The 24,975-nt window shown below is 41.4% G+C and overlaps 1 protein-coding gene across 1 annotated transcript in view; it reads right to left on the reverse strand.

The window, feature by feature from the left end:
• MYO16 (myosin XVI) overlaps positions 1–24,975 on the reverse strand; it is a 545,489-nt gene that overhangs the window by 195,063 nt on the left and 325,451 nt on the right. The window contains exons 17-20 of the mRNA XM_057532523.1: positions 7,545–7,656; positions 4,353–4,470; positions 3,529–3,600; positions 846–987 (exon numbers count right to left, since the gene is read on the reverse strand). Of these exons, the coding sequence (XP_057388506.1) occupies positions 846–987; positions 3,529–3,600; positions 4,353–4,470; positions 7,545–7,656 (444 nt within the window). The remainder of the gene's footprint in view (positions 1–845; positions 988–3,528; positions 3,601–4,352; positions 4,471–7,544; positions 7,657–24,975) is intronic.

The raw sequence follows: 24,975 nt of genomic DNA on the forward strand, positions 1-24,975 counted from the left end.
TATGTGCATATTTTCATGAGAATTTAGTACGCCTTTGTCCTTGAAATCTTCTGAGATATCTGGATTTATTTAAGAACTTTCTCATTAATACATATTAGTCCTAATGTTTTCCAAGTAACCTCTAAAAGGAGCCGTTTTCAGGAATTTGGTGAAGTCTGTATGGACAACAAAGAAATCCTCAAGAGGTTTCATTCAAAGACCAGCATACGTGTAAAGACTTCTGGATGCAATTTTGCTCCCAATGGCCTGCCCTGCCCAAGGTCATTATTGGAGACAAGAATATTAACAAAGTTTTCCACCGACAAGATGCCAAGAAGATCTATCATTTTTAGATGATCAAACAGCCCTGAAACACTACTCCTTAAAGATGACTAAGGCCAGGAGTCAAAATGGTTACCATAGAGATGCTTCATCAAATAATCCACAAAACAAGTGAAGAAAACAGGAGGAATTACCGAGCTGAAACACATGATCAAATTGTTTCTAGAGAGACATGGGCTTCTCAACGGACTGAAGTGCTTCTTCCCAGATTTATACATTTTTTATGCTTCTTGGTGATTAAAAGGCCATAAATGCCTTCAGTCCAGAGAGAATACATTTGCGTCTCTATGCACGAGAGATGATTTGATTAATTTATCCAGGGGTGTGCGTATGGGCAGAGGGAGCTTAAATCCCTTAAAATTAGTCAATCAAATCCTTGAAGTAAAATCATCGCGCTAAAATGAAATGTTTTAATGATAGTTTAACCTATGGGTGACACTGGATTATGAAGCATCTTTAAGAGCGAGCCTAGTTGAGTCGCTATTATGGGAATCACCGTAATCACCAGCGTCCATCACACCTACCTGCTGGGCTCCTCTTGACTGTGAAGGTAACAATTCACCGTATTCACCAAAAAGCTGAATAGACGACTGTACAGGGACTTGGCCAGGAGGTCCCGGTAAAATTCAGCCATCTCTATGGTGTGTCGCCGTGTGATCATCTCTCCTGGGAGAGCAGGAAGGGGAGGAGGCATAAGCACAAGACTTTCCCTTGTTCAGAAGCCACCAAGCTGTGTCCTATTTATCCCTCCATAATCCACGTACATCAGAAGATGTTAAAAAACATATTATGACTCTAATAAACAAAGTCTCTGCTGATGATTATGAAAATACATTTCTCTAAAGTGAGTGCCATGCACACTTCAATCTTATTTGCTGCAAATGTTGACCACAGCTTTTGACCTCCAGGCAGGCTGCATCATCTCCTTTCAGTGAGGGAACCGACTCTTTGCAGGGCCCTCTTAACAAGCTTTCTGATAACGGCTCACTGCATTGGATACGGAGTCCTCCTCAAAGCATCTGGAAAATTAGTTATATTTTCAATATTTTCAAAGAAGTGATCCTGCTAACCAAAGTGGGGGTCAGGAGGTTGGGAGCAAGATTGGGCCTTAAGGTAGAAATTTCTATGTTATTCTCAAAGAGCTGGTGATTGATTGAAATCTTGAGTGATAACCTTTTGAGTGGAGAATAGACTAGAGAAAAAACCAAGAAAAAAATAAGTAAAGATGATTTGGGATTGAGGCTAGGCCAGCACTTATGTTGGAGAGTTGAGAGGGAGTGAGAATCTAGCTCACATTCTATGGCTTCGGCCAACCTGGGTACCACTGCAACTCACCCAACCTGGGTACCACTGCAACTCAACCCACAGGGAGTCCGGTAATAGGATGCTGACCATGGGAAATGAGGGCTTAGTGAGCTTTCAATCAACAGAGGTACAGGTAAAGGAGAACCGCCTCTGAGGCAAGCTGAGATCAAACAAACAAACAAAAAAGCACCAGCAGGCCGTGAAGAGTCAAGCGGTCATGAGTTCAATGCCGCTGAGACGGAAACACACCAAGTGGCGGTGAAAGTAGGTGTCACTTGTGATGTTATAGGATGGAGGTCTCTAGAGCCAACGTGATGGTGGGGTTCTCACCCACATGGCAGGGGAGTAAGGAGGGAGGCCTGGATATATTAAATTACAGATATTAATGGGGAGTTCATTGTTTCTTTAAAAAGTCATGAGGGGGGTGGGAGAGGGATGGGTTGGGAGTTTGGGGTTAGCAGATGCAAATTATTACATATAGGATGGATAAACAACAAGGTCCTACTGTAGCGCACAGGGAACTATATTCAATATCCTGGGATAAACCATAATGGAAAAGAATATGAAAAAGATTATATATATATATATATATATATATATATATATATATATATATATAGGTATAACTGAATCACTTTGCTGTACAGCAGAAATTAACACAACAGTGTAAACCAACTCTACTTCAATAAAAAGAAAAGCTGTGAGGAAGAATAATGCCTTTGGAGAACTTCAAGAAAGTGTATTTCTTGATACAAGGTCACTGGTGGGAAAATGGCTGAGGATGTAGCATAAAAGTGAGGTATGGCCTCAATAATAAAGGGCCTCTCAGGACCTCCAAAAGGGATGACATTTACCCTAAAGGAGTTGGAGTATCCTTTAAAGGCTGTTATCCATAGATGAAAATCATATTTGCATTTCAGAAAGCTTACTCCTGAAGCAGTGCGGAAGGAAGGTAAAGTGAGATAAGGCCAGGTGAAAGACTAATCAGATTCTCTTGCCATCATCTAAGTAAAGAAAGATAGTTTAAGGGAGTGGTGATGAAAATGAAGGGACGAGAGTGAGAATGAGAAGTATTTATGGGGTAGAACTGGCTTGTGGCTGATCTACTCAGGGCAGAAGGAGGAGGGCGAAGTATCAGGAAGGACTTCTGGGCAACTCAGTGGATAATGGGGACATCCATAAAGTTTGGGAACATGGAAAGGGAACTCTAGGGATGAGGCAGAATTTACAAGCCACATACCAAAATATCTGCAAGTAGGGCCAATGGGAACAGAAGGTAAGAATAGCAGTGATTTTGAGAAAAAAAAATATCAGCTGGACGGTGAGTCCTCAAAATTACAGTAAAGAGGCAGCTTGGTAAGGCAATGATTTATAGTGGATTAAGTGAACAGCGTTTAGGAAAGGCACTCTCTTGCCATTGAGTGGAGATCTTACAGCACAGAGATTCATCTCGGGAGTCAGATGGCATTAGAGTCTAATTCCAAGCATGCCATTTACTGGTGATTTGATGTCCAAAGTTATCTATCCTCTTTGAATCTTAGTTTTCTTATTCATTAAAATGGAAATAGTTAAGCCCACCCCTTAGCAACTTGTAAGAACTAAAAATTCCAACATTTATAGCACCTGCCACAATTCCCTTCAGTTCATAAGTGCCCAATAAATGGCAGCTCTTATCCTGACTGATGAGGAAGAGGGAAAAGGATGCTCTTCACAGAAGAGGGCAGCCTGGCACCACATTCACAAACGCATCCAATGTTCTAATTGAATAAATCCTCTTGGACTGATGACTTTATTAGTCTCAAATGAGTCACTAGCTAAGAAAGGTGACCAGCTCATCAGAATGGCCTCTCAACACTGTAAAGACTTTCACAGAGGTGAAAGGCAAAGTACAGAAAAACTTACCTTTAAAATACTGGATATCAGTTGTTAAAGCAGATGCCAATTCATCCGTTGATACTTGCAACATTCCGGCCACTAAACGAAAGCATAAAGTTAATACATATTTTTGACAGCGAGAACATGGTATTTTATAATTGAGGAGTTTGTGTAGACCCATTAGAAAATGTGTGTATTAAAGAAACGAAACTACCACTGCAATTGGCAAATTCAGCTAGAGAAACAGCTTAGAGGAATCGAAACGTTAATGAGTTCTCAGGGCTCCTGCATTAAATCACTGCAGGATTCTTTCCCTCCTGCCCTTACAAATGGCCCTGAATGCTTTTTCCCAATTCCTGGTTAAATTACTTTGATATGAGGTGAAGATAATGCTGGTCACGACCACCTGTGGTTTTAAGGCGTTTTGAAAAAATCTGGGAGTGACTGACAAGGCAATTTCAAGGGAGAGAGAGGCTTGTGACAAGGTCTTTAAAGGGAAGTAACTGTGTTCTGTTTAAATGTTCAGCTAATAACATGCCCCCCCAAATATACGGGATGGCAGGGGGTGGGGTGGAGAATACTTAGAACGATATAAATAAACCCAATTATGTGCCGAAGCATCACCACTGTTACTGTGACATAAACGTACATCTTATTCATTCACATAACCAGAAAGAAGAAAGAAGAAGAAAGAGGATACAGTTCTTTTTTCCCCTCCTCCACCCTCACTGAATCCCACTCCAGCATAAAAGGGTTGATTCCACCTGACTTTTCTGTACTGTGTCGCCATCCACTGGCCAGTCTGCAAAGCTGCACATCAGTGAGGTTACTGTTAGGTCTGTCCCACTGACCTTGTTCCAGAAGCTGGAGGTCAGACACAAAGGCGGAGTCGGCCTCGGTCAGAGCAGTGAACCGAATGTCTCCAAGGTGTAACGTGGCCGCTAGAATCACGCACACGTTTTCCACCTCCTACACGGTTGAGAAATAGAGGAGATGAGCGGTGCTGCCCAGAAGAAAGATTCAGAGACCCATCCTCTGAAAACCCTCCAAGTGGGTGTAAAAAATGACGTGCATGCTATGGGGGCTGTGATTCTTCAGACCCAGAACGTCCCGTCAGAGAACTGCCAACCTCTCGCTCAAAATCAAGATCGGGAAACTCAGTGTTCCTTCTCGCAGCCAACTTTTCTGTTCCTTGAACGAGAGAGAGTGAGGAGGTGACATTCTGATATAAATGAGTGGTTTCAGGATGAAGCATGAATGGCTGTGTAACCTGGTCTGACTGGCTGGACATCACCTATAGGGTCTGACTTCACACGTGTCCCACCAGGGCTGGCAGAACTGCTACCGGCGGCTAAGCCGACTTCAGGGTCACGCGGCTGCTTCCTCAGGGAGCATCAGAGCCCATCTCTTATGCAAACAGTTCTCTCTGTTTTGAAATAAACTGCTATTATGCGTACAGAATTTTTCATTTCTGCTGGAAAATTAATGGAGGTGTGATGAAAACGTCCATGACTAAATAAACAAAATGCTAATTTTGGAAGGTATTTTAAGGGAAACTCAGAAAAAAAATGGACGTTAGCAGGGAGGATGAGTGTCTCAGCTGAGAGGATACCCGAGAACCTGGGGGCGCTGCGTGAAGAAAGAAATGAGACCTCAGATTCGGGTTTGGACAGTCATTTGGGGGTAAGAAGAAAAAGTCAAGGAAAAGCTGTAAGTTAAAAGGTGCTTCCCCAGAGTCACAAATATTTAGTGTTCTGCTGTCAATAGTAAAAGTGGTTAAGCCTCATTTAGGGCAAGTGACATAACCTTTTAAATTCCCAGTTTCCCCATTTGTAATTTGGGAAGAAAAAGCTCCTGCCTGTGGAAGTTTTTCTAAGAACAATTCTCATTTGCTTTATAAATACAAAGTTGACACAATATGGTCATTGGGACTTCTATGGATTTCCTCCAGAACTCTTAGTTTTCAGGACAAGGTACAGTTTTATTACCTTAAAATGAGAGCATTGAAAAGGATAATCTGTAATTTTCAGATATAATACTCTATGTTTGTGGCATGACTTAGAAATGTTTTTGGTAACCTCCATATCACAAACTAGTGTCTCTAATTGTATTTACTTGTGCTTGTCTGAATAACATTTTCCGGGCATCTTAAGCTACTTGACACCTCCCGCTCCCCCTTTCTTTTTAATAAATCCAGTAACTCCTCATTAAATGTCCCAGTGCCCTAGGAGAGAGGTACTTCTGGATACAGACAGCAAGACTTCGCTGTGTCCTCAAGGATCATCCAGTTCAGTGAAGTAGGCAGAGCTATGAAAAGTAGCCCGAACACGGATTACAGTGTGGTGATGCCACGACAGAGGTAGGTAGAGATAAGCTGCTCTGTGAGCAGGGGCAGGGGCTGCTTTTCTGTGTTCGTGATGGAAGACAGGGTGGAGGCAGTTTTATGGTCCGATCTCCCAGGACCACAGTCATAAGCTTTGATTCAAGGGTCTTGCCAGCCCAGAAATACCTTCCTCCCAATCTTATGGGACATGATCTTTTCCTCCTGTGTGGACTAAGTTGTCACTGTCCCAGTCACCCCAAAGGATCAAGATGAAGTGATTACCTTCACATCGTTTGCTTAACTGCACATATTTCTTTCACCAAAAAACTTAAATTCCCTACTCGTTGCCTTAGGTGGAAGGTATATTTTGCTTGCCCTGCCTCTGAGGATCAATCATGGATTTTTAAAGCCCCGTTTCCAAGCAACTGATATTTTGGTGGAATGGTTCCTTACCCACATCTCTATCCCAGTTTCCCATAAGGAAGCAGAGATTTCAGACATGTAGGAAGGGAAAAACAATAACAAAAGAGTACAACAGTAGCAAGTGCAAAGACAGAAAAGTACAAACGGGTAGGAGTTAGGGAAAGACAGTAATATAGAGATTGGATGAGCAGAGCCACAAAGAACAAAGTACCATATGACTGCATGTTCCTAGAATTCCAGTCTCTGAATGGGTGAGGCTGGGGTGAAGGTCCCGAGCTAATTCATTTAGGGTGAGTCCCCACCTCCTTACCCTTTCCTTTTCGCCATCTTCGCAACCCTTCCACCCACTCCCTGCCCCATGAGCCATGTGGACAAGGGAAAAGACAAAGACCCAAATCAATCAACTTACTGGTTTAAGGGAAAAAAAAAAAAAAACATATTTAAATCTGTGACCAAAACGGGGCTCCTGAACTACGGGCATACCAAAGTTACCCCTACGCGATCTTACATTGATCGCTAACGAGGAATTGGCCGTACTTCAAATTGATGCCACATTGAATGAGGGGGCACAGAGGGGGTGTGTAAAGGAAAGAGACTGGTGGGAATTCGAGAGGTCTCAGGCTCAGGTCATTTCCTGTCTCTTATTCTCTAGACCTGTGCCATTCAATTCAGGAACCACGAACCACACAAGACTGTTTCGATTTAAAGTAATCAAAAATAAATAAATAAATAAAAATAAAGTCATCAGAACTAAGAAAAATTAAAACTCCATTTCCCCGGTCCCACGCGGCCAGTGGCTGCCATATTGTACGGCGCAGACCTAGGGCATTTCCAGAATCATAGACATTTCCACCGCACAGCAGTGGGTTTAAACCCGTTAAATAGTACTTCTCAGCTTTGTAATGCTGGCAGGTATTTGGTAATTCTTTAAGAATGAAAAAACTAAATCATGTTGTTGAAGAAGATAGTTTAATAAGGTGATTAGATTACTTCTCAAAGTGATTCTTGGCAGTAAACAGTTCCCTCGATCTGCCAGTCTTCTCTTGAGTCAAAGCAAAGTTCTTTGATGTGTTTTGCTCACATGGTTCCAACGGGCAAAGGTCTCCACCACCTCCTTGAAGACGGCAGCCCATCCTCTGCCTGTCTCCAGGGCACCTGTGCCCTGAGCGTACTCTTGTTTATGCCTATCCCCCCCTAGCATGCAAACTCCAGGAGCACAGAAGTGTTTTGAATGAATGACTTTTATAAATTAGTAGAGGGTTGATTTTCTCGGTGGAATATTTATGGCATGACTCACCAAGTTACTGAAGCCAATTACATTCAGGGCTTGTTTCCAAACAGCGAATTTCTCCCTGTTCAGAGAATGCTCTGCTGTTGATACTTCTTCTCGAAGGGTCTTGCTCAAATACCTGTGAGGAGGAAAAGCACATAGCTTTATGGCTGGGTGCGTGGTCAAACCCCAGTGGTTAAAAGTCACTTCAGCCACATTTGGTCTCCAGGATAATGGAAATCACCTGGACATTGTGTCCCCATGTGTTTATAAGGCTTTGGTCCATAATAGCACATGATGTTTCCGGAAGGAAGAAAAGTTCTTGCTGTACTAGAACGTATTCACACTGTTTAACTTAGTTCTCATTTGAGCTGCACCCTTTCCCGGAGAAGGTCACAAGTGTTTTGTGTATTTCATAGAGAAATTTGGCAGGTTCTATTGTATGCTTTGTAGTTAATATTTGTAGTAAGGATTTTAAATTTACAGCAATTTATTATTTCTTTTTGTCAATATCTTTTAATTACAAAATGGTTGATTAATGCATTGATTTATTCCTTTCATTCAATAAATGCAAAGGAATCACCTACCAAATACACAATACTAGCAGCTGAGGATAGAAGGATCAAGAACTGATCCCTGGAGGCTCAAGAGCAAAGATAGTGTATCCATGGTCAGAAACAAGAGAAGACACAGCTGTGACGCAGTATGGAAGCAGAATAACAGAGATGAACTTGGCCTGATTTTGAGAGTGTAGGAAGGGTTCAAGGAGGAAAGCTAGGGGCGGGGAGGAGGCTTCGGTTCCAAGAGTTGACACCTGAGTAAGGTTTCCCCAAGCAAATCCAAGACCCAAGGGTGTCCCTGGAATAATTAGCAACACCTACAAAGGCACAGAGGCTGGAGCACGCGTGATGTACGTGGGGAACTCGCGTAGGTCAGCCAAATCCGAGCCTCTAGTGAGAGGAGCCGTGGGTGATGAGGTCGGACAAGTAGCCAGAGTTGTGTGTATCTTGCAGAAGAGTTTCCATGATGTCTTGGAAGGAATGGGCTGTCCCGAAGTTCTTGAAACAAAGAACAGGTATGAGCAGATTGGAGTTTCAGAAAGAATATTCTCGTAGCCCAGTGAGATTCCCTGGAAAGAGACGAGGCAACTAAAGAAGCCAGTGGACCCAGTGAGAGACCAGCAGGGAAGAGAGGCAGAGGAGATGGAGAGGCAGATGGCCGGGAGGAGGGGGCCTGGCCGGTCACAGGGGAGGAGAAAAGAGAGGCGTCAATAACACTTTGCAAGATTCCGTCTGGGGAAGCGGGGTGTATGGGGGCGTCATTCATCCAGAGAGGCGTCCCAAGAGGAGGAGTGAGTTTTTGGGAGAGAAACGTTGTATTTTATCACAGTCGTGTTCACTTCGAACAACTTGCTAAAGTTCTAGTGGTGTTCCAAGAAATAATTGGCTATAAGGATCTGAAATTCAGAAAAGACTAGAAAATAAGGTCTGGAAGTCATCAACATGCAGATGACTAAACCATGGAAGTGGATGAGCTCTGTAGAAAGGAGACGCTAACATTTCAGGGATGAAGAAAGAATTAACAGCAAGGAGACCATAGGAGCGAGGTATAGGATGGTGTGGGCTAGACGCACACCCTGTCGGTGTGGACGTGGGGTCTGGGAGGACTTCTTTGTCCTTGACCTTGGCTGGGAGGGGTCTAAATGAAACAGCCCAGTGGAATAGGTGGGGAGTGGGAGAGACTTCAGGAGCTTATAAGCTGAGGCAGAAGCACATAAAGACTGGAAAAAACTTTAAAAGAAAGGGAGAAGGAAGTTGCAGAGGAAGGCAGAGGGTTTGGACTTGGAGCACAGTGGAGGGACACTGCCTTCTCCACATCTGGGTCAGGTAATCAATATGGTCCAATGGCCAGAAGCATCTCAGGGAGTGGAGGAACCACTGCTTGTGGCTTCGGTGTTTTAGGAGAGAAAGTAGTTGAGGTTTAGATGACGAGGCAAAGTGGCCTTGAGGAAGGTCATGAGAATCTAGGACACTGGCTGTGGAGAAGGGACATCACTGCCAAACAAGGGGACACAGGAGGTTTAGCTGATGCAGCCGAGGACGAGGGGGAGCTGAGGACCAGCTCCTGGGGGCTTTCTCTTTCCCCAGAGGATGAGTGAGCTGGGGTTTGGGGCCATGGAACGAAAGGTAAAGATCAAGGGCAACCACATTAGCAAGGGGCTGGGTTATGATGGTCAGAGCCATCCTGCCTAAAATTCACAAAATTCTAGTGACTAAAAAGTCTTAATGATAAGCAGTTCTAATGACTCTTAATTTTTCTTGTTCTCACAGCAGTTTTCCATCCATCTTCCTGGTGAAATCTTTTCTTTCCCACTTGTTGATCACAACATAGGTTAGAATTCTATTCAGAGTGGCCACTTGACATCTTGCAAAGAATAATTAGCTCCTGGTAACATTACAAAGTCAAATATGCAAAACACCATGGTTCCTTTTCACATTCTTAAAAGTTAATCAATTAACAAGCTTCACCTATGGGGAACTCAAATATTTCTTTAAACCTCAGCATATGGTGGGAATTTACAGCAGCTCTGACCTGCTCCGTGAAGCAGTGTGAATGTAACAGTAAAATTCTAGGCAGGAGCCATGTGAAGTTAATCTGGGCAATTTAGACAGGGCTATTAAGTCTGTAATGGCTCAGGAGAAACCCAATTAAAATAGGGGATTTTAGAGGACACTTGGCCTGATGGCAGGAATGATGCTTTAAGATTCATTGTATTTTCCTCTGTAATCAGAAAACTTGTTGGTATGAGGATGATCCAGAAAAATAGACCTCAATGTCTCCTATGCAAATTTTACATTTCTCCCACTATTCAATAATGTGTAGGTTGATTTCACTAGAAATATAGGTCTTACTTATCAGCAAAACTGTATCTTAAAGTGGGAAAATGAGTACCAGAAAAAACTAAAAGTTTACTTTCTGGAGATGAAAATTGCTTGTTTTCCCTTTGAAATAAATCACCTAATAGTGAAACCACACACAGGACAAAGGAATCCTAGAAAAATATGTCTAGTAAAATATTACAACCAAGAATCTGAGACAGAGTTGAGTTCTATTTGACCCTTTCTGATGACATTTTAAACTTTTATCTTAGTAACTATAAAATGGAGTAAAAACAGATTAAAAGTGAAGTAAAAAAATTCTCCATTTCTAGTTCATGATGATTTTATGATAATTAAATAAGGTTCTGTGTGTGATGTGCTTTCTGTATTCAGGTTGCAATGTGCGTGCAGAATTAGAGTACTTCCTGGAAAAAATATATCTTGCATATGTGGGGAGCTTTAGTCAATGTGCTCTGTCATTAACGAATCTCTTAATCAGATAAATAACTAAGCCAAATGAAATAAGGAACATTTTGAGAAATTATAACACATGCTATTAACAATGTAGAATTGTTTAAACTATAAAAGATGCTTGTCTGTTCTGAGATAAAAGTAGTAAATAGAAGAAAAAGATCATAGTTCTCACTTTTTGATTATTTTTTCCCATTGTGAATCACACGAAGGTTTACAATCACATTTGCATTTCCACGTTCTTAACACTTGAAAATTGGTAAGAATGACTGTGGGCCGTGGTTTATAGACGTCCCTGTAGACTAGCCATGCTCCGCTGATGTTTTCCCCCTAACCTCAACAAAGTGGTCGAAACCCACCGAGGTGAATCTGTACAAGTGTTTCATCTGACAGTTTCCAACTATGTCACCTATTAATTAATGGTTCCACAATTCCCAGTATTCAAATCTTAGAACTCAATATTCAATGTCTTTTATATTATCTTTTATGTCTCAAAATCATATACTTATAGCTCAAACAATCTGTTTTTCTCTTTATCATCTCCTTTTAACTCATACATAACTCAGAACAGTAACGTTTGGCCACGTATAGATAATCTCTCAATGTCCAGAGCCAGAAACATCAGAGACTTAGCATTTGTGGAACCAAGAATCGTTGCTGTTTTGTTTTCAAAAGATTGACACATCAAGGGAATGCTCCAGATGTTGTTTCCACCATGGAGTAGAAGACTGTAACAAACAGGCTGTAGCGTGTTAAAAATCATAGATGGATTAATGCTGTTTGACTAATTCTACTCAAAGGGAAAGGTGGTGAGAACTGAGAATGTGTCAAATACTCCACTGGATATTTTAGAAGCATGTCCCAGTTAATCTTCACTTGGATCCTGAAAAGCACAGGTATCATTGTGCCCATTTAAGCTATAAGGGAACTGAAGCTTGTTTAAGATTTCCAAGCCGGGAATTGGCCAAGGGACACACACTCCATCCTGACCCCTCTGGGCCTCTCAGCTCAGTCACAAGTCTCCTGCAGAGGGATGGGAGGAGGAAGAAAATTGCATAGCATCACAAGGCATCTTCCTCAAGTTAAAATTTTGCTTAAAAATGTGGGGGGAAGGTAAATAAGAAGTGGAATTATTATTATACATGGATGTGTTTTAAATAGAATGCAGTCTCATGAGGTTTTAAGATTTCATAGGGTATTTTACAATTAAGTTATTCTCTTCTGACTCAATTCTATACTTGCACTACAGGCATGAAATGGAGTAGCTTGTAGCCGAGCAGGACCCTATGGGGCCTTCCTGGGACAGACTCCCTTCCACCACCCTGGCATGTCCCCCACCTGCCTCTTGTTCGTGGAAAACTTCAGCTTCCTAGGTCTTCCCTGAGTTCCAAAGAATAAACGTAATCAGAGAAGTGAGAAAATGCAGAAGCAAAGGAAAACAGTCAAGTAAGACAAAATAATAATTGTTTAACCATTAAACAAAGTCAAGGACCTTTAGCTTCTCCTCAAGGGCTACAGATGCTATTCTGAGCCATGTTCTTTGAGCTGCTTTGCAGATACGAAAACCCCCCACAAATGGAGAAAATTAACTAGATGTCGCCCACAAACACACAGACCCCAGACTGGCTGGAACCAGAGGGTTCGTGATGTTGACGCCCAATCACCTCACCACCAGCCAATCAGAAGAGTGTCCATGAGCTGATCACCCTGCAACCCTCTCTCTCACCTTGTCTTCGAAAACTTTCCCTGAAAGCCAACGGGGAGTTTGGGTCTTTTGAGCATGAGCTGCCTGGACTCCTTGCTTTGTGCCTGCAATAAATGCTGCCCTTTCCTTCACCACGACATCGTGGTGCAGACTGGCTTTACTGTGTGTAGGCAAGCGGACGCAACTTTGGTTCGGTAACAAACTCACAACTCAGCAAAGCCTCTGAGAAATGCTTTCGAGCACGTGCTGCCTCTCTGGGCAGGGTCTCTGTCACCATGGGGAGGCCTCCAGGAGAAGCAGGTGCATGGTTGAAGCATCTTTCACATTACAATGGAATTTAGCGATGGTTGGTTCAGTCACACTCCTGCGACTTGAGGAACTTACTTAGTAGCTCTAGAAAAGCTTTTTTTGTTTGTTTTTTTTCTTTTGATAGGTTCCTTGGGTCTCCCCCCAACTTTTTTTTTTTTTTTTACAAAACCTGCAGGTGATTTATTTTGAACAACTAAGTTTATAAATCTCATTTTTAAAGATCACTATGAGAAAAGCACACCTGTACCAAATATACAAATAAGTTTGTTTTCACTTACATAAAAAAATAGCAAACCAGACGAATATATAGCACAACTGAACAGTGCAAAATTCTACTTGGGCTTTGAATAAGAAAAGGTTTTCACTACAGTTAAATTTATTTAAAATAAGTCAGTAACAACAACTGTTGACTTGTGCTATTTCTAGTCAACTGTTCCATTGTTCCAACTTGTTGATTGTCATGAGAACAAACAGCGTTCCAGGAATACATCTTCTAAGGTGGGTCAAATTTACAGTCAAAATCATGTGTGTGTCTGTGGTATATATGCCTGTGAGCGTGTGATTGAAGGTGTGTGTGTGTGTGTGTGTGTGCGTGGGCACGCGTGTGTTGATACTTACGCTTTGTGGCAAAGGAAAACAGATCCTGGAATAAAGTTCTTCTGTGTAGAGGGGCAAATTAAAAGTGCTAACTCCCCAGCATAAGGCACCCTTCGGACAAGAGGACTGGGAATTATTCAAGGTGGCAGTGATTTGATCTGAATATCACATACAAACAATGACCTTTTGCAAAACAACACAATTTCAAGGGCCTGGGTCCCCCTCCAGGCACCCATACCCTCCTCTCTCACAGCCGAGCCGGACACATTAAAACTGCAAATTTGCAATTGGTGGATGAATAAGTCTGGAGATGTAATGCATAGTGATTGCAGTCAACAATAGCGTACTATAAACATCAAAGTTCCAAGACACTAGATCTTAATAGTTGTTCCCACAAAAAAAGAAATGATAATTATGAGAGGCGATGGAGGTGCTAGCGCTAGAGTGACATCACGTTTCGACATATAAAAGTATCAAACCAACACATTGTACACCTTAAACCTACACAATGTTATATTGTCAATTGTATCTCAAAAATTAACTGATTACTTGAAAAATAAATGAACAAACGAAAACAGCTGCCCTGCCTGTGCTCACCAGGCACCCTTGTTCAGCCGACAGGAACTGACTCTTGCGGGGCTGCATCTGTGCCTAGGACACATGGGGAATGAAGGCTCAAATAGAAATTTAAAAAAAAAAAAAAAAAAGGAAAGAAAAAAAGAAATAAAAAAGCTCACTACCTCAAACCATGTGCCCGGCCCATTCACGGGGTCTGGGCTCACAGACCACAAACACTATGTTTTGCTGGTGTTTGATCTGCCGCATAAACACAAAAGAACAATGTCTTCTCGACCATGGGCAAAGCTGCCTTCTACTCGGGGAAGTTTAACATGTAAACAGAAACCAGATAAGGCAAGACCAAGCAGTTGGCGTCAACAAAGGCAGCCCTGTTTACTAGTTTATGAAGGAAGATGGTAACCTGCTGCTTCCTGCACCCCGACCCCACCTTTCTCCTCAAAGGAAATTCTTTTCTTTATTGTTTTTAAACTATCTGGAAAGTATTAACTAATTTTAAATCCCCCCTCCATGGAATATGAATAAGATTTCTTATTAACCACAGGTCAGATCCATAAATCTCCCCCAATGAAAATGTTAATATATTAGCCGCAAACTGTTTTGTTTGGAGAGAGGAAAGCCTGCCAGTGGTCTTCAGGAAAAGAACAGAATCCATTTAATAAATTACGCATTCAGAACGACTTCGGGTCTTGTGACATTCCCAGAATAGTTTGTCCATATTTTTCTAATCAGTCGGAATATTTCTTCAAAACATCTGGCGGAACAAATTCTAAACTCTTACCATCTTTCCTAGTAAGAGTGCCTTCTGTGCTTCTGATGAACTCACTTAGTTCTTGAAAACAGAGGTGGAGACATCAGAACAGAGCGGCTGCCTCCTGCCCAAAGGGCCCAGGACACGTGCTAGGGGGTCAACCCCAGGCTGCACGCTGTCCTCAGCCTTGTGTCCGGCAGGGGCCCCTCCTGCCAAAGGAAGGGGCGTCTTTTCCTTCTTGCAGAGACACAGAGAACCAGCAGTGATTACATGAGTGAATCAGTGAAACGCGCAGAAAGAGAAGTTTTTGCTCAGAGCAGGTGGCTGGGCCTGGCCTTCATGTACCTGTTTACCTGGCCAAGGCCTGGGGGCTGCATCTGCCGGGTGGAGGAGGGGCGTTCTGTATTCCTCCCCAAGTCCAGCTCACACCAGGCCAGCTCTGGCTCTGTGTGGGAGGAGGGGCAGCAGGTATGTCCGTATAAATAGGCCTCCGTCAAGGCTGAACAGGCACAGAAATCCTCCTCAGGGGAAATCTCACCAAAGAGCCTTCTGTATAAGATCACATCCATAGCACCGTGATGAAGGATAAACCCAAAGGTAACCCTGTGCCTTAAATACTGAGTGAGGTAGACACCTGCACCGAAACGTCTGTAATCTGTAAATGTTCCAGAAGATAACATTCCCACACGTGACCACTTAGGGACAGTTCCTACGGATGCATGGTTTCTGGCTTCTCCGGGGACCCGCCGTGGACTCGTGTGAGTGTTCGTGCAGCGCTAACTATGGGAAAACTCCACGCTGCGTGTAACCCACCAACATATCAAATAAGCTTTTTCAACTTGGCAAGTCTAAAGGCAATTTTAATTTCCTCTCAAGGGAATTACTTCTATTACCCACCCGATTTTGCCCTCCTTCCCTCCAGTCTCACTGATCAGGATAACCGCCATGTCCAAATCCTTCTTCCTCCCCTGCTGGGTGGAAATCTGACTACCGGGGTTGCTGTTTCATTCACAGTGAACCTGAGAGACGCACCTTCCTCCAGGATCCCCACAGCCTCCAGCATCTAGAGATCAGCTCAGCTCACCTCCCACCCCTCCCAGGGTTGGTGGGAGGCGGCTGCAGAGTCTCCATTCCCACCCATTCTCACCACCCAAGCACTGCGGGAGCCTCTGTCTCCAATCTTACGTCCAATCCACTTTCCTCCATGCAGTCAAGGTGGAAATTTAGTGAACTCTCTTCCCAAATCAAAATGCATAAATGGCTTCCAGTTGCCTTTGGGATACTAACTCCCCAGCAAGGCTTGCTGGGCGCCACGTCATGGAATCCATGCCCTTCTCCAGCTGCCAGTCTTGACAAAGTCACCCTCGTTCCCTCTGAGCTCTCGCCGCACAGAACTTCCTTCCCTCCTGCGTACAGACCCCACCCTCATCCACCTCTGTGCCCTCACTCACCCTGTGCTCTTAACTCGCAACATAATCCACACACATCCGAAACCCAGGATGAGTCCTGTTTTTCTTCACATGCCGCTGGCTCTGGGGAGTCTTGGAGGCTGGATGTCCTTCCTGTGAGCTCAGCAAACCTCTGCACTTCCTTCACAACAGTGCTTCATCAGACCCTATTAAAGTTGCCCGGATCGGTATTCCCACTAAAAAGGCAAGGCCGGTCTTCACATCCCACCCATACGGAGCAAGCCAAGTAGTTGTCACTCTGGATTGGAGAGAATGAGTGTACACGGGAGCTCTCCATCAGATCGATCTTCCCAAAGTTTACTTACTGCCATCATGTCGACTCTCTACTTATACATTATTTCACCTGCATAATAAATCCTCCTACGTGTTTTCCACAACTCCCCATAACACGGCTCCACCCCACCAGACTATTCTTATTCTGTTGCACTTTCTGTGCTGCACCCTCCTCTCCCACTGCAGCTGGCCACCATATAACTTGACACTGACCCACCACCTGCGCTTTGGCACTACCCACCAGGATTCTCTTCCTGCCAGACCCCTGTGCCAAGGCCAGACCAGGCCACACACCTGAAACAAAACCCTCTCTGTTTTAGCCATACTCTCTGCCTTGTTTATGTGTCAACCTGGCTGGGCCACAGGGTGCCCAGATATTTTATTATTATTTATCATTATTATTCTGGGTGTGTCTGGAGAGGTGTTTCTGGATGAAATTAACACTTGAATTGTTGAACTGAGTAAAGCAGATTGCTCTCTCTAATTTGATAGGCCTCATCCAGTCAGAGCAAAAAGGCTGACCCTTCCACAAGTAAGAGGGGACTCCTCGCCTGACTGGCTTAAGCCAGGACATTGTCTTTTCCTGTTTACAGACTTGAACTGAAACATCAGCTCTTCCTGGGTCTTGAGCCTGACTGCTTTTGGATTGGAACTTACACTATCAGTTCTGCTGGGGCTCTAGCTCACCCACTGCAGTTTTTGGGACTTCTCAGCCTCCATAATTGTGTGAAATCAATTATATACACACACATGTATATATATGTATGTCTATATGAACACACACACATATATATGCACACACATATATATACACATAGAGATTTGTTCTTCCCTACTTATTGACACATTCACACACTTAAATATTTAATAGTTCTCATTTAACATACACAACTTAAATGTCAATAATTTGACTGTATTTCGATAGAGATCATGTCAACCATGTTCCTGATATAGATTCTTTCTTTTTTTTTTTAAATAAATTTATTTATTTATTTTTGGCTGCATTGGGTCTTCGTTGCTGCACGCAGGCTTTCTCTAGTTGCGGCGAGCGGGGGCTACTCTTCGTTGCGGTGCGTGGGCTTCTCATTGCGGTGGCTTCTCTTGTTGTGGAGCACAGGCTCTAGGCATGTGGGCTTCAGTACCTGTGGCCCACGGGCTCAGCAGTTGTGGCTTGCTGGCTCTAGAGCGCAGGCTCAGTAGTTGTGGCGCACGGGCTTGGTTGCTCGTGGCATGTGGGATCTTCCCGGACCAGGGCTCGAACCCATGTCCCCTGCATTGGCAGGCGGATTCTTAACCACTGTGTCACCAGGGAAGTCCCCTGATATACATTCTTATAAAACCTAAATCAGTACTGATTGTGTGGTCGTTTTCATATAAACCTGAACGTTTCCATACATGTCTCCACATTTTCAGATACCCCTGGCTGGTTCTGCTTATACCTGGTAGGTTCTCAATATGCCTGGGAGGGGCCATAGGTAGTTGGTTGATAAGTCAGTAGTGAACACAAACTTTACTCTTTTTCTTTGACCAAAGGTTGGCAAAAGTAAGAGAAAAATCGATGCTATGAAATCCAATCATTCTTTTGCCAAAATAAAACCAAAACAAACGAAACCCCAGAAATACTACAATGAGGAATTTCTTTGGGAAATGTTCTAGCGAAAAAAAGCTTAGTATAAGAAACAAACATGCAAACATGTGACCAGAGGTGATGAACCTGCCTTAAATGCTTTAAGAAGTGGCAGGAGGGAAGTATGAGAAAAAGGAGGGGAGGGGAGGAGTGAGGAAATAGTAAAACATTTCTAAAGAGAAAAATAAATTGTTCACTTAATTAGTTTGGTGGCCTTTCTGGATAATGTAATTAGACAAATGGCAAACTTAACCTTTCTGGAAAAAACTGCACGTCCACAAGCACGCAGGGAGACACAAATCCCATGTGCAAAAGCTCACAGCCCTGGCATCACGACAGCATCCAAAGATTATGCTAGAATGTCTCTGTCATATTAGTAAGAAACACCAGCATCTCCATTTTAGCAAACTGGGATTTTTTTAAAGAAGTTAAAATGAGTAAAATAAAAATATACTACATCCATAATTTTAAAAAGATTTTTTAAATAAAATTCAGGAAAATTTCAACCACAATACCTTATCAAAATGCAGGTAATATCTAGTAAAGTAATCCTGTCCAAGGCTAAGTCTGCAACTAGATGATTTCAGAAATGGAATATTAGAACTGGTTATTTCAGGAGAGAGTCATAAATTAAATTAAACTAAATATCCCAATTGTTTTGATAAATATCAATTCTCATTGAAAAGCTAAATAAAATTGATTGTTAGCACACACAAACATACTCCTTTACTCATAATTGACCCTGATGACGTCAAGAAAAAAGGGATGGAAAATGTGGCTTCTACTCCAAGACCTACTATTCTATTGTACCTCTTTTTGCTCCTATCTTTGAATATTTTCTAGAAAAATATGTCTGTTGGACCTGTCCTTGTGATTATAAATGTGCTACATATTTTTGATAAAATTATATATTATATAAAAATATAGTTCACATATAATATTACAACACAGAGTTTTAAAAATCAGAGCCAAGACAATCTAAAGGAAAAATGACTGGAATTAAGCCATTAGCACTCAAAGTGAACTCTTTACTGATTCTCAGTTCCCGTTCTAAACTTCTTTGAACTACTCCAATATTTCCACCTGTATGCTAAATCTGAACTACTTATTAATAAAAACAAAACACTATTCATGAAATAATTGAGTTCAAATAAGTCCAAATAAGTGATCCCTACGAGCTCACCAGTGTTGCATTGTGTTTTTAGGTCAAAATCCTTCTACATAGAAAAAGAACATTTACAGAAAAGGCCCAGGCATGTTGCCTAACTGTCATTTTATCTTTACATTTACAAATTAACGGAAAGTCAAAAGTTCTGAAAACATTATTGTCAAAGGTCAGAATGATGTGCTCCACGTGTAACAGTCTAATTGTGAGATGTTAATATGAGAAATCCAAAAAGTTACACAAGAATATTAAAAAGCAACCAGTTACATAGAAAGGTATAGAATCAGTAAAAAATGTCCAAAATTAGTTTCTCCAAAGATGGATTCTGGAATCTTCAAGACCAGTAGTCATGACTATTTTGGCCTTAATATGTTCATCCTTCTAGTGGAATAATTAACATTCTGCTTTAACTTTTCCCTCCAGTACTGAGGAAATGAAATGACATAGTGACCTAGCAGAAATCAGGTCGCTCTTTCACTATTACTACTATTACTGTTTTATCATTCTTTATAGAAATAAAGTTATAGTTTTCTAAACCAATTCCACTCTTGAAAATGTTAATAAGTAACATTTTAAGGAGAAATATGATGAAGCTCAGATGCATTTTCACTGTCAAATTTATTTTCAATTTTCAAATGTACAAAACCGTACACTTCCTTAGAAACGAATTTAAATGGATATTTGGTACTGTGGATTATTTAAACATGATAGAAATCCCTCTGATAGCTTCCTTCTGCCCAATCTGCTGCTTCTAATAACTTTAGTATTTATATTTCAGGTATTAAACACTTCAAAGAGTTAACCCTAAATCTCAAATTTTATGAAAATAAAAGCTTCTAAAATTAAGAAGATTAAAATCAGTAGCTGTTCACTTCTTATTTGTTAGAAGACATACAACTTAAAATTGGGGGGCGGGGCAAGAATTAAATTACACAAATTAACTAATACAAGTAAAAAACCACAGTTGTCATTATTTTTAAAAATGAGAAGGATCATGGCCTATTTCCCCGATGTGATGAATTTTGGAAAGTTTTGTTTGTTCATGAGGTAGGATGGCCTCTTTCTCACTTTCTTTCTTTCTTTTTTCAGCTCCTCTCCCAGAATGATGTCCCTGTCCTAAGCACTGTGGTAACAGAGGAGAAAGAAGTCCAAAGGGGGCACAGCACAAAGAAGAAAACATCTAGTAATATGTTTTATCTCTTCTGTGCTTTGTTTTTATTCCTCTGGCTTCGAACCTTAATCAGCTGATTTTGCCAACAGCTCTAAATTTCCTTCTCACTTCCCACTGATCTCCCTTTTCAGATAAGAAATCTCTTCCTGCTGAAATTGAAAATCTTCCACTAAATGGAATCAATCACACGTATCAGCCAAAGAGAAATCAAGATCCATTTGGAAAGGTCAGATAAAGTAGGACATTTAAAATGTTGATGATACTACATTAAACAACTGTACTGCATCTATATGATGATCTAGATCAGGAAATTGCTCTAAGGTTTAATGACATGTTACAATTTTGCATTTCAGCAACCAGTGTATATTATGATGTGATCCCAGTAAATAATATTCTTGTAGTTAAAGCAGAAATTTAAAGGCAACATTTTATCAACCATAATTTGATTTGCCCAGCGTCCGATGCGAAAAATACAGTGTTTATGTTTGGACAACGGGTACTCATAAAAATGCTTTTACACTTTTCCTTTTGGGGCCCAAAATATTCGTTTCTTTCATTGGGTGAACGTTCTTATCATCACAGCAAATAAGCTGAGTTTTGTTCATGCATCAATTTATTCCCTGTATCTTCAGATGTTTAATTTAATACGAGTCACACTTTCTTACTGGGGCCACAGGCCTGAATAAAGCAGGTTTCCTACACTCTCGTTCCTCACTAATAGAGAAGGTTTCAAACAAAAATTTAGATGATCAAAATTGCTCTGTTAGAGATAACCGTGTTGCTGTAGGTCTAAGCTCCTTCGGTGACTCAGAGAAGATTTATAAAGACAGACCAGAACAAACTATATGCTCGTGAGAGACACAACCCATGTTTTTGTTATTATCCACTGCTAAGTTAAGGTAGTAAGGCTTTAGTCAAGTAAATGAAAATACTGAGTGTGTACATGTGTCAAGAATTGGGATGACTGGGAATCAAAGATGGAAGAGATCGATTATATGTCCAGGGACATTACACAGTCAGCAGGGGAGACAGAAGCACACAGATAAAATTGTAGTAATGTAGTGATACATTACGTCATACAGAACACTAACATATAGAACAGCAATGATTACTTACTAAGTCTGGAAGGCAAACCGATATTTGAAGAGGTGAACATTTTGGTGTTTTGAATCCTGAAATGCTCCTGCATGTTTCAATCCACCATGGGCTTGATCGGAAACACTCAACGAGCATTTCAATTAGTAACGTAGTCAAATGTTAACAATTCTGTAAAGGCACTTACTCTCTCAGCATATTGTCTAAGAGGCTTTATAATCTTGGGGAGTCTTCAAACATTAAAAAAAAAATCCCTTGTCTAAGGGAAGTGAACTTAGAAGTAATGTGGATACTTAGAGGAAATGTGTTTGTAATAGTAATTTTATTATGCATGACAAAGAAAAATAGTCAAAAATAGAGTTACTATTTGAAACAATAAGAGAGGATTTAAAAAAACCAATCTCTAATCAAAGAAGAGGTAAAACAAAGCACTATTCGTGAAATGCAGACCTGTTGGCCTCGCTGGTATTCTTTGGAAGCTAGGAATTGATTATACTACAAACTCAAAACACGGTCTATTTATGCCAATTAGTCCACAAAATAGATTATTCTATGTATGCGTAATTAAACTGACTTCTAGATATTAAGGCAAGTTCAAAGTTAATTACACAAAATTAATTTGATTTGAGACAAGGAGGAAGATGTGTTTGTAGTACCCAAAGCAGTAAAACAGGATATGCTAATTTCGAATTAATTTGAACTTTCATTGCTGCAGTGAGCTTTCCATAGCAATGCCTACAAGAAAGCGCATTTCTCTCAATTGAATCAATGTTTGGGGAACATTCTTTAAGAAAATAAAAGGGCAAATGCGTGTGCTTGTCCGTTTTCTGGCTACTTCATGCATCTTTGCAGCTCACTCTTTCCAAGGTGATCCTCTCACATGGACTAGATTCCTTCTCTCCAGATGCTTTCCAAAGAGGGAGGGGGCAGGGGCTCATTGTCTGTCCATCTTCAGGTTCTGTCTCCTGCCATTGACCTCTGAGGACCTCTCCATTCTGGCTGCTTCTTACTTGAATTGGGTTCAGTCCTGCAGATTCCACCAGAACCATTCCTGCATCAGGCACCAGTGGCCAGTCCTCCAGGCAAGCTGTGTGTGTGCCCAGCGTCTCCAGTCACGGCTTCTACCGAGGACCCAGGACAGTCCCCATCACAGACAACCGGGAGGGGGCTTGAGTTTAGTAGAACATACAACAAGTAATCCTTCTTGTGAAAAATAAGCAAAAACGGGTCTTCTGTGCAACCTAGATCAAAATAGTTGAGTTTTATTTCATTCTTAAAGGATTCACTGTGAGGAACACCTCGATGTGATAGCAGATATATATCCGATAGACCTCAGTCACTTTAATACTTCAATCACGTGTGTCCTCTGCTGTTTTGAGTGTTCAGGGTCTCTTTTTATTACTAATGCATTTTGCAAAGGTTATCAGCAAGCAGCAAATTCATGGTGACGGTTTACAGATACAACACGTGGGTGATTTTACCAAGCTCATGCATTTGATGTAAGAGATGACTGAGAAATAAGATGAGTCCTCACTGCATGATGTTCTGTTTACCATGAAATACTTAAACAGGTGAGAGAGTGCAGTATCCCAAGGGCAAGCTGTTCTATACCTGGGCACCACACACACACACGTGTCATATTATACATGACCCAACCGCTTGTCAACAATAGCATGGCATCACCATGTATCATGCCTTCTGTTGATATTGATGTTTTGAGTACTTTATTTCCTATAAAAGTGTTAGATTAATCTGTCTAAAAGCTAAAGCTCTGGACTAGCTAGCTCTAACAATATTCCCAAAGTAAGTACAGAAGTGTTTAGGATTTGTCAAAATATTTAGCTATAATCAAATTTAGTAATATCCATTTCCTGGGTGGATGTAAAGATGCTTCCAATCACACAAACACATATACACACCTTGACATGATCTATTCTACATATATAGATAGCTCACACATATCTTAAAATAACCTAAAACCACTGTTCACTCTGGATTTATAGTGAAGAAAAAGAGTCCCTTCATTTCTCCAAAACAGAAATATATCACTAGGGAAGAACACCATGCTTAGTGCACTTCTGGGACCGTGTGGACCAGATAAACTGCACACATGAGAGTAAGGAGCAGTCCCTGGGCTGCCCAGAGGCAACCGTGACCTGAACCTTAGGGTTTACAGGAACTCTGGTTTATTCTATTAACCGAGGGGCTAAGGTCCACACAGGAAGGAGAACATGTTTTTGGCCCTAGAAAGTATGTAAAGCCAGACAATCAAAAGGCTTATGGAAGAGATACCATAAGATACCTGCCCCACAGACACAGACAGGCAACTCATTGGGGAAACTCATTGGGGTGGATTCTGGGAGGCAAAAGTTATAACCACAGACAGCCCTTTCTTGGTTTTAGAGGTTTAAACTCAGACTACATGTGTGTCCTTAAGACATTTTAACTAAAGAATTAGCATAAAAATGGTCCCAGGTGGGTAACACTCCCTGAGCATTTGACCAAAGTGAGAGAAACTCTCTAGAGGGTAACCCTTGACTCAGGCCACACAGGACTCTCCTAGCCTGGCCACCAAGGGACAGCAAGTCACACCCCGAAGGACAAACACCAGGAGAAATAACATTCCCTGAGCAGCTGTCATCAGACGTAATAAACAGCAATAGTAGAAGCCTGAGAGCTCCAGATAATACAATGACTGGTTATAGACAGTATAACAAATATGTTTAAAACAAATTAAAGAACTGAAAATATAATATGAGAAAAGAACAAGAAACCGTATTTAAGAAAAATCAGATTTGATTTGAAAGAACAAAGTAGAACTCTTAGAAATGGGAAAAAAAAGTCACTGAAATTAAAATGCAAAGTATGCATCAGATTAATAGCTGCTCCAAACAGACAAGTAAACTATGAGAAAGCACTGCAGAAATTACCCAGAATGAAGCACAGAGAGATACAGAGATAGAATATATGAAAGAAGTTAGAGGAGGAGAGAGAAAATGAGAAGGAACAGCATGCATCTAACAGGAGTTCCAGAGGGAAAAGGGAACATTCACAGAGATGATGGCCAAGAATTTTTCATACTTGGTAAAATACATGCCTCTGATGATTTGCAAATCGAAGTCTCAAGCAGAAAAAATAAAACAAAATTTACATCTAGAATCACTGCTATAAAATTAGAAATCTATACACACGCACACACACACACTCATAACAATGTTTATTTATACATCCATTTAATCGCACACCCATTCTGTGCCAATGATGTTGCCTGGATCTAGAGGCATTAAGTTGATTAAGTCATGGTCTCAAGTCTTAGAACATTTGCTTCTTAGGGAAAGACAGCGATGTAAGCACAAAATATGTAACCATG

The sequence above is a fragment of the Balaenoptera acutorostrata genome, chromosome 18 (assembly GCF_949987535.1).
Source record: "Balaenoptera acutorostrata chromosome 18, mBalAcu1.1, whole genome shotgun sequence".
NCBI lineage: Eukaryota > Metazoa > Chordata > Mammalia > Artiodactyla > Balaenopteridae > Balaenoptera > Balaenoptera acutorostrata.